Source organism: Rhincodon typus, chromosome 21 (genome assembly GCF_021869965.1).
Source record: "Rhincodon typus isolate 14 chromosome 21, sRhiTyp1.1, whole genome shotgun sequence".
Taxonomy (NCBI): Eukaryota; Metazoa; Chordata; class Chondrichthyes; order Orectolobiformes; family Rhincodontidae; genus Rhincodon; species Rhincodon typus.
Genome location: NC_063352.1, coordinates 35,029,381 through 35,046,876, shown reverse-complemented (window position 1 = coordinate 35,046,876; position 17,496 = coordinate 35,029,381). Strand labels below are relative to the sequence as shown.

Sequence of the window (17,496 nt, the reverse complement as noted above, 5' to 3'; positions counted from 1 at the left end):
TCATATAATGCTAAGTAAATGGAAGCATTACCTATACCTTGGATGTGTCGCTTTATTCCTATGACTCAGCATGACCTATTTTCTTACGTTCACACAGGCATTCTAGCACTGGGATTGACATATGACAACAGTGTGTGATTCTGCCCTTACCTGAGGTTTCTCCTCACAGCTCTCACCAATGTCAATCACAGAGGGACAGGAGCTCTCATTTGTCTCTATGGTCTGCCAATAAAACCCCATCTCAATCTCAAATATTTTCTTAACAGCCTGTGTGAAAATCAAAGAACAAATGAATTACTTTCAAATTCTGATCAAAGTCACATAAATACTTCACATTCCTTTACTGTTCTGTTATCTTTCACATCCTCCTAGCAAGCAAAACAGCAAATACACTAGTGACCCACAATCAGTATGACTTGCATTCAGTATGACCCATGCATATATAGTGTGAAAAAAAAACAGTTTATTCAAGCCCACCTTGAGATCTGGATTGGCAGAAATCACAGAGTTGAGACGAACTGGTGGAAGGTAGACATCTGGAGGGAACATCTGTTCCTGAAGAGAATCGTTCAGTTGCTTACTCCACCATATCACTGCTTTCAGGCATGTTTGGGATAAAAATTTCACAACCAGTTGATAAAATATTGAAGTTCCTCGCAGTTCCTCTTTTGTCTGTGAATAAACAAAGAAAGGATGCTAGGGCTGCCAGTTCTCCAAGCATATGACATAACCCCAAGATATCAGCTACTACTCCTCAGTCTGGATTCTCTTTGAGATTAGGTGAAACTCAATAGATAGCACATCTGGTTAAATCACTGTAGTACAGGTTAAGGTTAAGACCTTGTATTTTTTTTCACCAAAAATGTACATTTTATTGAAGCTTTGCGTCATGCACTCATCAGGAGAATTTGCAAAATGTACAAATGTAAAGGGAAAACAATATCTGATACCATATGAGGGGTGAGTAATATTTGTTTGGCAAGTAGACTGATTGATAGAAACATTGCCATGGAGAATACGTCAGTTAATGATGACTAACAGTTAACTTCCAAGCATAGATTAAATTTTAAACCAGGTAAGTTGACTCTGATTAATCAAGGTATTGCCCTAAAAATCCCAGAAAATGGCTGTCATCTAGTCTGCTGAGCTGAAACAGGTGCAGTGTGTGTACATTTTCTTTCTGACTGCAAAGAACAAGATCCTGTATGTCAATATACCTAGCTTCCTGGACATGCAAGTACACCACACTGTTAGTCAACCTGAGAATTCTAAATTGGTGTTCAGGGTAATTCTTTGCACAGCCAGGATTACATAGCAAATGTTATCCAATCTCAGAATCACATTTAGTGTTTGATGATCTTTGCAAACTTGTGTCGGTTAGGTACAGTCAGTACCTAGCTTGTGGTGAACAGCCAAATGGATATGCTGTTTGATACAATCCACCTGGAACATATGTCCTATATATCTAGCATTATGTTACTACTGAAATTTATATACCACATCATTCATTTGTGTTGGCAGAACATCTTTTTGGCTTGATGCAACAAACATGTTAGTGGCAAACACCACTTGAATTGCCACTGCATAAGCGCAATGTGAAAGAGTTAGCTTTATTTGTTGCTCAAACATTTGAGAGGCCTAATCCATTGAAGGGAAACCAGAGGTATACTGGGAATTTTTCAGGATCAATACCTATAGCCTTGGGCCCATTCATGAGTTTGAGCAACAATAAAGCAGGAAATGATCTGACCAGTGATGCATTAGCCTGCAAGATGGCATTGATGTGCTCTATTTCAGCATACAGCTTGCAAGTGAACTTGGGCCATATTTACAAGGTTTCTAATAAGGAAATCTTACATTGCATGGAACTGTAGGAATCCCAATCCATATACTGACCAGTGAAGGTAGGTTTTTGGTAGATAGTAGGAGAGAGCCCACTGGCCAATTTCTCAATTAGGACATTGAGAAGTGGAAGCTCATTTGGCGACTCTGTTTCAGAGATGAATTTCAGTACTGATGGAGTCCATTAGGACATGTAAGGAAATTCTTCTATGCACCTTGGATTCAAGTACAGCAAACAAGAAACAACAGTAGGCTACTTGGCCCTACAAGCCAGCTCCACCATTCATATTTCGTCATCATCAAATCTATATTCCTACATATCCCTGATAATCTTTCATCCCCTTGGTAATCAAGAATCTAAATCACGTGCTCTAGGATCAGCCTCATCGGCAATCTTGTCTGAGCCATGTGATCACCATATAAGGTTGAAGCTGAAATAGGGCTCATCAAAGCCATCCGGAGTGTTAATGGCTGCCCTCATGAGACCATTTCCCACTGTATATGATGTTTCACCTCAATGGGGTTGCACGCTAGAAATTAAGCCCCGCTATTCTCGGTCATAAAAGTTAAAGATTTTAAGTAGTATGGAAAATTCCACAATTCACCTGACTTTTATACCTAGGTTGACAGAAAGTACAGACCAATTACTAAACAGGAATTACTATTTATTACAAGTAAATAGATTCTAGCTACAGTAAACAATTGTGAAGGGTTGGACTATAACTCTACTAGTCAAAACTATAATCTCCAGGATGGTTAGTTGATACTTTTTAAAAGTCCTCTGACTTATTAATTAAAAGTCACAGCTTACAGCAACCGCTAAAGGAAAGGTACACCAGTTTTGTTTAGGCTAGAAAAAGAGCTCCTGAGCTTGTGGAGGTCTCATGGCTTTTCCCTATCTTGTTCACAGCTGTTCAGCTACCTGAGAACCAATAACGTAGCTGTTGCCAGGCATAGGGCCATTCTTACCAATAATTGGTCACTAGTCCACAGATCAATCAGCTACTTGTTGCTGGTTGAATCTTCATTTGTACATAGCACTTGGCTCCAGCTCATCTACAAACTACACTTCAAGTTCTGCTTTAACAAGCAGCTATGTACACGGCATTTACAATTAGTGTTAAGTAATCATTCAGCAATCCTCATTTTTATAAAGTTCTTTTCCCATTTCAATCTATTATTAAAAAGACTTAGTCTGTACAATTGTGCTAAGTCATGAACAGGCCTAAGTCCATCACTTTTAGTTCTGAAAATGCTCAGTAAACTTCAGATTACTCTTGAGGCTAACCGAGTTTACTGGAAGCTACATTTATTAATAAACTGAGTGCTATACTTTGCAAAAAGAAAGAACATGTTACCCTATGCCTGTTTCAATTCTACAAAATAGGTGACAGCCATTTTTAATTGATTTCTCAGGGCATTGCCTTGACCAGTCAGGGACAATCTGCCTGTTTTAAAATTTCAACAAAGCTTGGCAGTTAACTGTGAGTCATCATTAACTGGTACATTCTTTGTGGACAATATGTCTCTAATCAGTTTACTTTCCATCCAATCAGCACTCTCCTCTCTTACAGTATAAATGTTGTTTTCCTTTTACATTGGTAGCGCTTCTGAATTTTCCTGACATGTGCGAGATGAAAAGCTTTGAGAAAACATCTCATTTTCTGGTAATACTCAATGTTGGGCTGCCAAATGAAATTGCATTTGCATTATTCTTTAAAATGAAAAACATCTTCCATACACAGTATTGCCCATTCAACCCTGGATATTTTCTAGGGAAAAGAAGAAGTGAAGATCCCCAGCCTGTGATGTCTTTGCACCACCTGCTTGTACTATTTACATTCCATAAATATGCTCTTCTGTTCATACAATGGAATGCCAGCTAATCCTCATCTCCAAGTAACTTGACAGTGCTTACTTGTGCTCCTGCACATTTTGACGATTGAGATAGGAGGGAAGGAGTGTAACTCGTGGGCTACATGTATTACTGCACAAGCCAACTAAATGTACCAAATTTTCTTCATTCAGTATCATCTAGAAAACTGACATTGCGAATAGGAACAGTTAACAATTCATAATGTGAGTAGTCAGCATTGACCTTGTTTTTCCGGTTCTTATTGTAGGTGGTCTTGCTGGGGTTCGGAGCCTGAGTCATTGGCACCACACAAACATAAACAGCCAGGCCATCTTCTTGCCACACCTGTTGAAGTCCCAGCACCTGAAATGGTGCCTTCACCTCAACGTCAGCACAGTCGCCATATAACCTGTTTACAGCAAGTAGTTGAGTTGGCACCTGGTCAACAGGAGAAAGTTTCTTTATAATGTATTTTATTCAGAAGTTAAAAATACAAATTCATTCAAAACGTGGAATTTTCTTTTCAGTCAATAATCATGTTGGAGTCAGCTATCTTCCACAACTCCCGAATCGGAGAGATTACACAATAAAGTTCTTTCCTTTTGTTTTGTTTTGTTTTTTTCTTTTGTTTTCTTTTCTTCTGTTTTTTTAAAAAAATGACACTGGTGTTATAAACAAGTGCTTTGTGAAATATTAAAGCACTGCTACTGGGATGATGTGAAAGAAACTGAAGTTAAGGCAATGTCTAGTTAGAGACCACAATCTGCGCACAGCATACGAATGTTGTACTTCAATACCCGATTGTTCTCTTTTAGCCAGAAACTCACCAGGGAAAGAAACCATGACACCAGCGCATTATATAAGTTGACTGTGGTCATCATACTGTCCAGCAAGTGACTGGTCTGCTGTCCATTAGTTGCCAGTTGGCCACAGCTGGAGAGTTGGACTGTCAATAGAAGCATGTCACTTCTTCCTTTCTGGAGTAAAGTGCTGATTTTGGGCAAATAGGAGGCTTCCTGTAAACAAAGAGTAGCGAATAAGCCAAATGCTCAGAACTTTCTCAAGCTTTAAATGGAATTTGACTGCATAGTGTTGGAAATTGGGGGTCCTCTTTAAACCTCTATGTTTTATCAGTAGTCCTTATTTAGTATTTCCCATGTGGCATGAGACCTCATTTCACTCATTTATTGGGCGCCAAACTATCGTATTATGAGTGCAGTGTTTTCAAAAAAAAAAGTTTTTGTTCTTGGAATGAATGAAAACTAACCATAAAATGTAGGTGGACAACAGTCATCCTGACATGACAAGTAGCTGTCTGTGATAATTGGCTGAGAGGGTTTAGACAGATGTTTGGGAAACAGTTAGCTCAGCTGGCTATATGGCAAGTGTGATGAAAAACTTGCCCACAATGGGGAGTTTGATTCCTGCATAGCCTGTGATAATTCGTGGAGGGCTGCCTCAATGCCTTTCCCCATGTTTAATGTGGAGTAGTGCCCTTCAAGCTTTATACACCGTAAACACCTCACTCTAACAATGTGGTATACCCATGCTCTTCTGTGGACTATGGCTAATTACCTGATTCGCCTTTATGAAGGCAGAGTGGTAGATGCAACTTCACTAAAATGTTTGGCAAGGTTCCACATAGTAGACTGATTAGTCAGGTTAGATCAGATGGGATCCGGGGGAGGTAGCCAACTGGATACAAAATTAGCTTGATGGTAGAAGACAGAGGGTAGTTTTATAGGCTGGAGGCCTATGGCCACTGGTGTGCCACAAGGATCAGTCCTGGGTCAACTGCTTTTCATCAGTTCTATAAATGATTTGGATGTGAATATGGTTAGTAAGTTTTCAGATAACATCAAAATAGGTGGTTTAGTGAATAGTGAAGATAATCCCAAAATACAATGGGACCTTGATCAGATGTGCCAATAGGCTGAGGAGTGGCAGATGGAGTTTATTTAGATAAATGTGAGGTGCTCCATTTTGGTCAGGCAAACTAGGGTCGGACTTATACAGTTAATGGTAGGGCCCTGGGGAGTGTTACTCAACAAACAGGCCTAGGGGTGCAGGTGCATAGTTCCTTGAAAGTGTAATTGCAGGTAGAGTGGTGAAGAAAGCATTTGGCACACTTGCCTTCGTTGGTCAGAACATTGAGTATCGGAGTTGGGACATCATGTTGAAGCTGTACAGGACATTGGCAAGGTCACTTTTAGAATACTGTGTACAAGTCTGGTTGCCCTTCTATAGGAAGAATGTTGTTAAACTTGACAGGGAGCAGAAAAGACTTACAAGAATGTTGTTGGGACTGGAGGGTTTGAGTTATAGGGAGAGATTGATTAGGCTGGGGCTTTTTCCCTGGAATGTCAGAGGCTGAGGCTGAGCTTATACAGGTTCGTAAAATCATGAGGGGCATTGATAGGATGAATAGCCAAGGTCTTTTTCCTATGGTTAGGGTCCAAAACTGAGGGCACTGATTTAAAGTGAGAGGGGGAAGATTTAAAAGGGACCTAAGGGGCAACTTTTTCACACAGAGGGTGGTGCATGTATGGAATGAACTGCCAGAGGAAGTGGTAAAGGCTGGTACAATTACAACGTTTAAAAGGCATCTGGATGGGTATATAAATAGGAAGGGCCAAATGCTGGCAATTGGGACTAAATTAATTTAGAATATCTGGTTGGCATGGATGAGTTGGACCAAAGGGTCTATTCCTGTGCTGTACATCTCTATGACTACAAACCTTCCCTGACCCCTTTCATTTCCTTCTGAATTAGCACCTTTGTGTCAGCGCAGCACAAATCTCCATTCAGCCAATGTGAAGCTGCGAGTGCCTATTAATTCCTGTGTCTTAGTCACAATCCTGACTCATTATCTCACCTATCGTCTCAAATTGGATAGCAATCCTAAATCATATTCCAAATTCAACTTCTGCAAAATCCAATCAGAAGACTAACCATTTGAACATTCAAGTTCCTGCCTGCGAAGGAATCACCCTGCCATTTGAGCAGAAACTAAGGTTGAAAGACCTGCCCTGTATCTGACTTCACATTGTCACCCTCTATATTCCACACTGCATCTCTGGTCCAGTCCCATGTCCACACACATTCACAGACAGTCACAAAGACTGAGCGTTATGAACGGGAAAACCAAAAATCCTATCTTTGTTTCTTTTTCCTCTCTCCATTATGCACTTTTCATTAAAATGGTGTAAGGTAGAGGAACTCTCGCTCTTGCATGTGCAGTAATCTTGGTACATAGGTAAGTGCTTATTTGCAACAAGCTAGAAAATAATAATCAGGAGTGATCCATGTAAGAATACAATGAAAAGAAAATTCAAAGGATTATGGATCTGAGGAATTCTTTAACTGTGTGATCTATGAATGATTAATCATTGAGCACATTCAAGAGTAAAATGAATAGATTCTTAAATCATAAGAGAATTAAGGAATATGGAATATGGCAGATAAATGGAACTAAGGTAGAAGATCAGTTATGATCTTATTGGAGCAAACTCAGAGGGCTGAATGTAATACTCCTGCTCTTTTCTTCAAGAAGTGCTCATACAAACTTCAGTAAAAAGTGTTGAGTGTGTGCAGAAAATATCGAAGAAAAGGTGTTCCAGGTGTTTCCTCCATGTTGTACTTTTCACTCTAACTGTTGGAAGACAAGTGACGGTCCCTCCATGTTGTGCTGCACTGTTCGCACTAACCGTGTGGAAGAGGAGTGGTGTTCCCTCTGCGCCGCACTGCATTCCTGTCACAGATTTCAAGGGCTTCAGGCTGTCCAGCTGCCTGTGCAGCCTCTGACGGCTCTGCTGCTCTTTCCTGCAATACTCTCTCTGCATTTGGTCATTTGGCTGCAGCCTGCGACATGGATTACTGTTTCAAAATGAAATAGATAGAAAAGCAGAATCTTTATAAAAAGGAGTGAAACTTGTAAATGTTGATATTCAGAGGGGGTTGAGCATACTTTTACAAGGAGCAAAAGAAAGTTAACATGCCGATATAGTAAGCTGTTAAAAAGGCAAATAGCATGTTGATCATTATTAAAAGGGGACTAGATAGTCAAAATAAGGAAAACTTGCTAAAATTATATAGAATTCTGGTGACATGACAACTGGAGTAATGTGTGTAGTTTTGGTTTCCACTTCTAAATGTAGATATACCTTCTTTGGAGGTGGTACAATGCATGTTTATTAAATTGGTTCCAAGGACGAGAGGATTGTCCTGTGATGAGGAGCTCAGTAAATTGGGCCTATACTATCCGAAATTTACAACAGAAGTGAATATAACTAAAACAGACAAGATTGTGAAACAATTTGATAAGGTAGACAACTAACAGGTGTTTCATCTGACCAGAGAAATAGAACATAGGGGGGGCACAGTACCAGTATAAGAGGCTAATTATTTAGGGCTGAACTTAAGATAAATTTCTTCACTCAATGGTTTGTGAATCTTTGGAATTGTCTAAGCCAGAAGGTGGAGCATGTCCCATTGTTGAATATTTTTCAGGCTAAGATAGAAAGATTTTTGGTGTCCCAGAAAATCAAGAGATAAGAAGACCAGGAAGGAAAATGGAGTTAAAACCGTACATCGACCATAATTGTACTGAATGGCGGAGCAGGCTTCAGGGACTAGATTGTCTTCTACTGCTCCTATTTCTTATGTTCCAAATCAAATGGTTTCACAATTAGCAACAAAATAATTACATCCAATTTACAAATGAGCAACAACTAAACCCCTATCATGAATTCACCATGAGAAGGTTAGTGGCCCAGGACTATTATTTATCATAAAGGTAGGTTTTTTATTTCATTGGTCAAATTATAAAAAAGCCTCCTTCTGTACCAGGATTTAATTATCTGAGGAAGAAAACACTGAGATACAACAGCATCAAACTCAAGTCAATCTCCGTCCAGTTATTCCTTTATGTATGGCGCAGGGTCAAAATTAGGCACTACTGTGATAGTCAGCTGACCATCAATCATGGTCTATGTTCAAAAAAGAGTGGTCTGTTGACTGAGGTACTAAAGAACTCCTGAAAGCCATTGCCTTGAACAGCAACAAGTCACTGATGTAGTCAGTGATCGATGCATTAAACACAGCTACAATGGTTTGCAATTAAACTGCACATTTAGCATTGAATATCGACTCACACAGTTCACAGATAAACAAATTTAAAAGGGGAGCTAGACACTTGGTCAAAGAGTTAGTTTTTAAGGAGGATCTTAATGGAGGAACGGAAGATTGAGGCGTAGAGGCGTTTAGGAGAGGATTCCAAATTGCGGAACCTTAATGGGTGAAAGAACAGGCATCATTGGTGAGGAAAGATGCCCACAGATGTTACCTGAGAAACGGAAAATCTGCAGGTTATTAGAATCGTAGGAGACCATGTATCCCATCATGCCTCTCCTAGCTCTAAGGAGCTATCCAATTAATCCTATTGTTCTGCTCTTTCTACATTACCTAATACAACACTGGCATCTAACAATGTGGAAAATTGTCCAGGTATGTGCTGTACACAGAAAGCAGCACAAATCCAGCCTGGCTAATTACCACCCCATCAGTCTGCTCTCAATTATCAATAAACTGCTGAAACGTGTCATCAATAGTATTATCAAGCAGCACCTGCTCAGCAATAACCTGCTCACTGATACTCGTTAATGTTTGGGTGCTACCAGAGCCAGTCAGCACCTGACCTCATGAGCTCGTTCAAACATTGTCTAAAGACCTAAATTCCAAAGGTAAGAGTGACTAATCTTGGCGATAAGGGTACACTTAATCAGGTGTGGCATCCAGGAGTCTCGTAACGCTAGGGTCAGTGGGAACTGGGGGAAAGCCTTCTGCTTGCTAGAGTCATACCTGGCACAAAGATAGATAATTGTGGTTGCCGGAGGTGAGTCATCTCAACTCCAGGACAGCTCTGCAGAATTTTTTCAGGGTAATATCTTCGATCTAATCATCACCAGCTGCTTTATCAATGGCCTTCCCTCCATCATAAGACCAGAAGTGAGGATGTTTGCAAATGATTGACAATGTTCAGTACCATCCCCCACTTCTCTGATACTGAAGCAGTCCAGGTCCAAATGCTGCAAGGCCTTGGACAATATCCAGGTTTGGGCTGACAAATGGCAAGTAACATTTGTGCCACAAGAGTGTCAGGTAATGACCATCTCCAACAAGAGAGAATCTAATTATCGCTCCTTGACATTCAATATTACCCACACCTCACTATCAACATCCTGGGAGCTACAATTGACCAGAAACTGAACTGGACTAGCTCCAGTAGCTACAAGGGCAGGTCAGAAATCAGGAATCCTGCAGCAAGTAACTCACCTTCTGATTCCCCAAAGCCAGTCCACCCATCTACAATCAGTCTGGAGTGTGATGGACTACTCCCCACTTTCCTGGATAAATGCTGCTCCAACTTAAAAATCTTATCACCAACCAAGACAAAGCAGCCCATTTAATTGGCACCACATTCACAAACATCCACTCCCTCCATCACTGATCTAGGTAGCAGCAGTGTGTACCACCTACAAGTTGCACTGCAGAAACTCACCAAGGATCCTTTGACAGTACCTTCCATAATCACAACCACTACCATCTAGAAGGGCAAGGGCAACAGATGCATGGGAACACTATGACCTGCCACTAACCATCCTGGAAATATATCGTTGTTCCTTCAGTTTCACTGGATCAAACTCCTGGAACTCCCTCCCTAACTGCATCATTAGTCTGTCTACAGCAAATGATTTGCAGCGTTCAAAAAGGTTGTTCATGACTACTACCTTCTCAATGACAATTAGGGATAGGCAATAAATGCTGGCCTATCCAGCAATGCCCACATCTTTTGAATGAATTAAAAAGAAAACTGTCACTGGAGAATGTTACAAAGAGTCACAGGTGAGGCTATGAAGGGATTTAAAGTTACGATTGAGAATTTTAAATTCAGTGTGTTGAGGAATCAATAATATAGCTCATTAGCAGTCTCTACAATCACTGACATTAGCCAATGATCATTACTGCTCTGTAGCTGATGGGACAGAGAGAGAAAAATCGGAAGAGAAAAGAAATCACTGAAATGAAAACAGAAAAATAATGGACCAAATTTTGATGAGAGGACATGTAGGTTTAATTCTGCTTCTATCTCCATTGACGCTGCCAGACCTGCTGACCATTTCCAGCATTTTCCGTTTTTCATTTTTCATATTCTGTATTTCATTTCAGATTTTCAGTATCTGCATTTGCTTTTACTAGAGGAAGCAGCAACACAGACCAGCAGCTCTATCAGCAATGACAACATACTCAAACTACTAGACCTGTGCCTCACCACACACTTTGTCTTTAACGGTCAAGTATACAAACAGATCAATGGGGTCACCCATCTCAGGACTCATCACAGAGCAGTCATGCAAAGACTAGAACACACCACCCTCCACCGCATTCAACCTAAACTGTGGATCCGGTATGTAGGTGACACATTTGTCATTATTAAACGCAACAAACTAGAAGAGACCCACCACCTCATCAACAATGTATTTGCGGGCATTAAATTCACAAGAGATGAAGAAAATAACAATCAACTTCCACTTCTGGATGTCAGAGTTGGGAGTATGACCAACGGGGAGTTCCAAACCTCAGTATACAAAAGAGCAACCCACACTGATCAAATTCTCAACTTCCACAGCAACCACCCCAACATCCACAAACAAAGCTGCATTAGGACACTACTTAAATGGGCCACGACTCACTGCAACACTCCAGAACTACGAAGGAAAGAGGAAGAGCACGTATACAAAATCTTCGCTGTGAATGGATATCCCCACAACTTCATCTGCAGGTGCCTACTAAACAGACAACAACAAGAGGACACAGTACGCCGTAACACACTGGCCACTCTGCCCTACATAAAGAACAAATCAGAACTGACAACTAGACTCCTAAGACTACTAGGAAACATGGTAGCACACAAGCCCATAGCCACTCTACGACAAACACTCACAAGGATTAAGGACCCCATTCCCACAACATGCAGAGCCAACGTGACTTACAAAATACCATGCAACGACTGCCACAAACATTACATTGGACAAACAGGAAGGAAACTAGCCATCAGAATACATGAACATCAGCCAGCAGCAAAATGACATGACAAACTTTCCTTAATATCAGTACACTCAGACAATGAAGGCCATCAGCTTAACTGGGACAACGCAACTTTAGTAGCCCAAGCCAAACATAGACATGCACGGGAATTCCTAGAGGCATGGTTCTCAACCCGTAATGCGATCAACAAACATATAGAATTGGACCCCATATACAAACTCATACAGATCAAAACCGGAAAAGACACTACTCACCATAAACGGACCAGATAGTATAAATTCCGAGTGGAGTAGAACAACATTGCTTTATTGGAGGCCTCACTGATGATGTTACCTAGTATGGTGATGAAACATCTGGACGAAAACAAGCCAGCTCGGCGAGCAAGTCAACAACTTCACCCACAACCTGTGCTAAAACTTTAAATTTGCTTTTGCTTTGAGGATGAGATTCATACTTGGTTAGCACATCAATGCACTATTTCCATCTCAGACATATTCCCTTCCTTACCTATTTAAAGTTTCAGGATATTGTTCCCCTAGAGGCAGTGTCGGTTCATTTTGTCTGACAGCTGGAATTGTGACTTTTGAAGTGATCTTTTTCAGTGTCAGAGCAGGCGTGAGGATGCATTGGTCACTTGGTGAACTGAGCTTCTCTAGGGCTCTTCTCTCTGTGTTGCAGTCTGCAGCCAAGGACAACGTATGCTGCTCACCAACAGGTTTATTGTTTTCATTTTTTGCTTTCTTTCTCTTTTTCTGGGCTGGTTTGATCTGTTCGCCAGTTGTTTGTGCCTGTTCAGCTACACTTTTAGGATTATTGGCTGTTATTTTTGAGGACTTGACAGAGGCTTTTCGCAGTTTCTTTAGTAACATGCTTTTACCAGTATAGTCATTGTAACTAGTAGAGAAAACAAATAGAAGAAGGTGCATGAATAGCATGTGCCGTCGGCTCACAATATTGCAAGAGTTGTTATGGACCAGACCAAACCTCCCTCAAATATATCAAGGGGATAGCCTAGACCTTAACTCCTATCTAATTTAACAGCAAGTGTAAGCTGCTGTGTTCCAGATGCAAATCAACTGGTTACACTTCTTAGCTTGAAGCAAAACACACTTTTTTCTTACCCCGCAGTTAAAATATAAACAAAAGGAAGAAAAATTGGTTTAACTTTATTGGAAAACTTAACAGAATAATAGATTATTATTTGTCTTTCTATCATCTTGTTTTCTTGGAAGAGTACTGCACCAACAACCACATCACTTGCGTTGATAGTCACCCCTTGAATGGCTTTCTGTAATTAGGTTTGGCTAACACTGGGGCCATGGTTAACACAGCTTTCAAGTTGTCAAATGCCTTCTGACGCTCCTCCATCCATTCAAAGTTTCTGCACTTCTTCAACAAGTCAGTAAGTGCAGCAACCATGCTACTAAACTTTGGTATGAATTTCCAAGAAAACCACTCAGAACAAGGAATTGTACTACTTCTTTCTTCATCTCTGGTATAGGAAACTCCCCAATAACCTATGTATTGGTCATAGGGTTATACAGCATGCTGACCAGATGTCTTAAATTAATCTAGTCCTATTTGCCAGCATTTAGCCCATATCCCTCTAAACCCTTCCTATTCATGTACGCATCCAGATATCTTTTAAATGTGTAACTGTACCAGCCTCTACCACTTCCTCTGGCAGCTCATTCCATACATACACCACCCTCTGTGTAAAAAAGTTGCTCCTTAGGTCCCTTTCAAATCTTTCCCCTCTTACCTTAAACCTATGCCCTCTAGTTTTAGACTCCCCTACCTTGAGAAAAAGACCTTGGCTATTCACCCTATCTATGTCCCTGATGTTTTCACATCCAATGGGCCCATCTGTCTATGTCCAATGAGATGGCCTCGGAATGTGATTTGAGCTTTATTGAATTTGCTCTTAGCCAGGTTTATTGCTAACCACACCTTCTGAAGTCTACCAAATAATTCCGATAGATGCTCCAAATGTTCCTTCCATGTGTGACTAAAAATCACCAGATTGTCTATGTATATCAAACAATTCTGTAATCCTGAAATGATTTTATTGGTTAAGTCTTTGAAATGTAGCTGGTACAGTTTTCATACCAAATGGCAAAACTGGTAAAGTCCATTCAGTGTCACAGAAGCTGAAATTTCCTTCACTCTGTCAGATAAAGGTACTTGCCAGTATCCTTTAAGTAAGTCCAGGTTCGAAATAAAAGCTGCTTGTCCCACCTTCTCAATACAATCTTCCAGCCATGGAACAGGATATGAATCATATTTCGTAACTGTATTGACATTCTGGTAATCAACACACACTCGTTGGATACTATCTGGTTTTGGCATCAACAATATGGGTGAGCTCCATTTGCTGCAACTCACTTCAATTATATTATCTTTGAGCATGATTTCAATCTCTTTTTGAAATTGAAATTGAAATTTAGAGGGTTAAGTCTGTGAGGACGTTGCTTAATTTGAACGGCATTTCTGATATCTACATCATGCATAATCATGTTTGTGCTTCACAGCTCATTCCCATATATCTCTCCATGTGATTATAATAACTTTTTCAGATCATTTTGATTTTCTTCTGGAAGGTAACTCAATAATTTATCCCAATTTTTGAGAACTTCCACATTATCCAATTTAATTCGAGGAATATCAATTTCAAATTTGTCTGCATTTGGTTCTTCACTCTGAATTGCAACAAGTACCACATTCTCTTTTTGCTTTCCTTCCTCATCAAAATACCGTTTGAGCCTATTCACGTGACACACTCTGTGAGTTTTCCTTCTATTTGTTGTGCTTATCAAATAATTCACCTCACTCAATTCCCTCTTGATTTGAAAAGCTTTGCTTTTGAAAGTGCACTAAGCTTTGCTTTTGAAGGTTCACCTACCACTGGTAGTAATACTAACAACTTATCATCTCTGGTGAAAGTATAAATTTTTGATTTCTTGTCTGCGTTCTGTTTCATCACATGCTGTGCTACTTTTAAATGCTGTCTAGCCAACTCACCCACTCTATTTAGTCGTTCCCTGAAGTTTGACACATAGTCCAAATATGTGGTTTCTGAACTCTGACTTACCAATTTTTCGTTAATTAATTTCAGTGGTCCTCTCACCTCATGTCTGAAAACTAATTCAAATGGACTGAATTCAGTTGATTCATTAGGTACATGCCTAAGTTCAAAAAGTACAAAAAGAACTCCGTATCTTAATCCTCTGGATAAGCTTGACTATAAGCCCTCAACATGGTCTTTAAAGTTTGATGCCACTGTTCTAATGCTCTTTGCAATTCTGGATGGTGTGCAGTTGATTTCAATTGTTTTGTTCCTAAGCTATCCATAACTTACTTGAATAATTTTCAGAGAAGCATAGTATTCCTACAGTGTGGAAAGAGGCCCTTTGGCACGACAAGTCCACACCGACCCTCAAAGCATCGCGCCCAGACCCATTCCCATACCCTTTCCCTGTAATCCACCTAATCTACACATCCCTGAACACCATAGGCAATTTAGCACAGCCAACCTATCTAGCCTGCACATCTTTGGACTGTGGGATGAAACTGGAGCACCTGGCGGAAAACCATGCAAACACGGGGAGAATGTGCAAACTCCGCACAGACAGTCACCCGAAGGTGAATCGAACCCAGGTCCCTAGCGCTGTGAGGCAACAGTGCTACCCCCACTGTGCCACCATGCCACTCTGGTAAATTTTGAGGTAAAATTTGACCCTTGAGCTGACTGTATCTCTGTGGGTAGCCCATATTAAGTAAAAAATTTGAGAACACCTCTACAATCCTTTTAGCCGTGATATTGCATAATGGAATGGCCTCCGAAAATCTAGCAGACACATCTATTATAGTCAGCAAATATTGATTACCACTTTTTGTTTTGGGAAAGGGTCCTACACAATCAATTAAGACTCATGTAAAAGGTTCTTCAAATGTTGGAATAGGTATTGAGGGTACTGGTTTTATCATTGCCTGATGTTTTCCTATTACCTGACACGTGTAACATGTCCAGCAAAATTCAACCACATTTCCATGTAGTCAGGCCAATAAAGATGTTTTTGTATCTTGGCTTGAGTCTTCCTGGCTCTCAAATGATGTCAACTCCTTCTTCATGTGCTGCGACATCTCCATTCTATAATGCACAGGTAAATCAACCTGATGAACTTCTGCCCATTTTTCATCTGCCTGAATATGTAACTGCCTCCATTTACTAATCAAGACTTATTTTTAAGATAGAAACACTCTGGGATACACTCAGATTCTTCTGTGTATCTAGTTGATACAACTGCTTCATTTTTTCATCTTTTTGTTGTAATTTATCCAACTTCTCTGAACTAAACATATCCACTTTGTCCTTCACCTGTTCTGGTTTTCTTGCAACCATTTGATCAAACTTAGATTCTGATAATTGAACTCAAACTTCCTTATGTTTATTCTTTGATTTCTTCTCCTGTTTCAACCTGAGGCTTTGTGACTTTGCTACCACAGAGTCAGGAAATACCCCAGCATATTCTCCCTGTAACATCTCAGTCACCTGATTTTCCACTGGCTTTTCATCCACAGTAGGCATCACTCCCACCTGTGATCCAGCTATATCATTCCAAAGAATAAACCGTATCTCCGGAATTGAGAATTTCTCTATTACACCTACCACCATTTCACCACTTTTTTACCAGACTCCCCAGCCTCACTTTATACAATGGAACACTACTGTTTTCACCATGAATTCCACATGTTACTGCCTTTTCTGGCAATACTCCTTCCAAAGTAGATACCTCCTTATCTCTCACCATCAACGATTAACTTGCTCCTGCATCTCAAAATTTTAATTTCTTTACCTACTCCTCCTAGTACACGAGTATAGCTTACCCACACAGATAAATTCTTTCAAGATATCTGGTACGTTTTATTAACCAACCCTTGACCAGTCTGTACATTCTTGTGCAGCTCTTTAGCTTCCACTGTGATGTTCTTTACCAATTTAGTAAACCCCACTGGCTTATTTTGTTTTACCACATCCGTTTTCCCAGTGCTTTTCATGTGTCCTACTTTATTACAGTGAAATATCTAAGGTTTCTTTACTTCTCTTCCCCCACTCATAGGTTTCCTTTATAATCTGTGGTAAACTATCTTTACTGTCTTCAATGAGATCTCCTTTATCCTCTTCTATCTGAGGATTTGTCTTTTCACCAATTTCTATAATTCACAGTTTGAAATTGATGTCGAAAGCCAAATTTTGATTTATAATCTAACTCATAATCACCTGCCAGTTCAGCTGCTAATCTTGCAGTTTTAACTCTCTGCTCTTCCACATGAGTTTTCACTATTTCAGGAAGCCAATTTTTGAACCCTCCAAAACAATAGTCTCTCTACGAGCATCATATGTCTGATCTATTTTCAATACCCTTATCCAGTTACTTTCTTTGATTCTGTCAAACTCTATATAACTTTGATCAGGCTCCCTCCTTAGATTCCTAAAACATTGTCTCTAGGCTTCTAGCACTAGTTTATGTGCACTTAAGATGGCTTTTTTCACCTCATAATATTTCCCAGATACCTCCTCTGATAGTGATGCAAATACCTCACTAGCTCTGTCTACCAATTTTGTTTGAATCAACAATACCCACGTGGTCAACAGCCATTTTATTTGTTTAGCCACTTTCTTAAATGAAATG

At 40.1% G+C, this 17,496-nt stretch overlaps 1 protein-coding gene across 3 annotated transcripts in view; it reads right to left on the bottom strand.

Annotated features, from left to right (window-relative positions):
- The window catches only part of LOC109937204 (dynein axonemal assembly factor 8), a 76,282-nt gene that overhangs the window by 43,450 nt on the left and 15,336 nt on the right, over positions 1-17,496 (bottom strand). For 2 of the 3 annotated variants that reach the window (XM_048609507.1, XM_048609506.1), the window contains exons 9-14: positions 12,311-12,697; positions 7,405-7,573; positions 4,525-4,713; positions 3,941-4,135; positions 478-672; positions 151-267 (exon numbers count right to left, since the gene is read on the bottom strand). In XM_048609507.1, coding sequence (XP_048465464.1) covers positions 151-267; positions 478-672; positions 3,941-4,135; positions 4,525-4,713; positions 7,405-7,573; positions 12,311-12,697 — 1,252 coding nt within the window. The remainder of the gene's footprint in view (positions 1-150; positions 268-477; positions 673-3,940; positions 4,136-4,524; positions 4,714-7,404; positions 7,574-12,310; positions 12,698-17,496) is intronic. The other variant, XM_048609508.1, reaches the window with a different exon arrangement.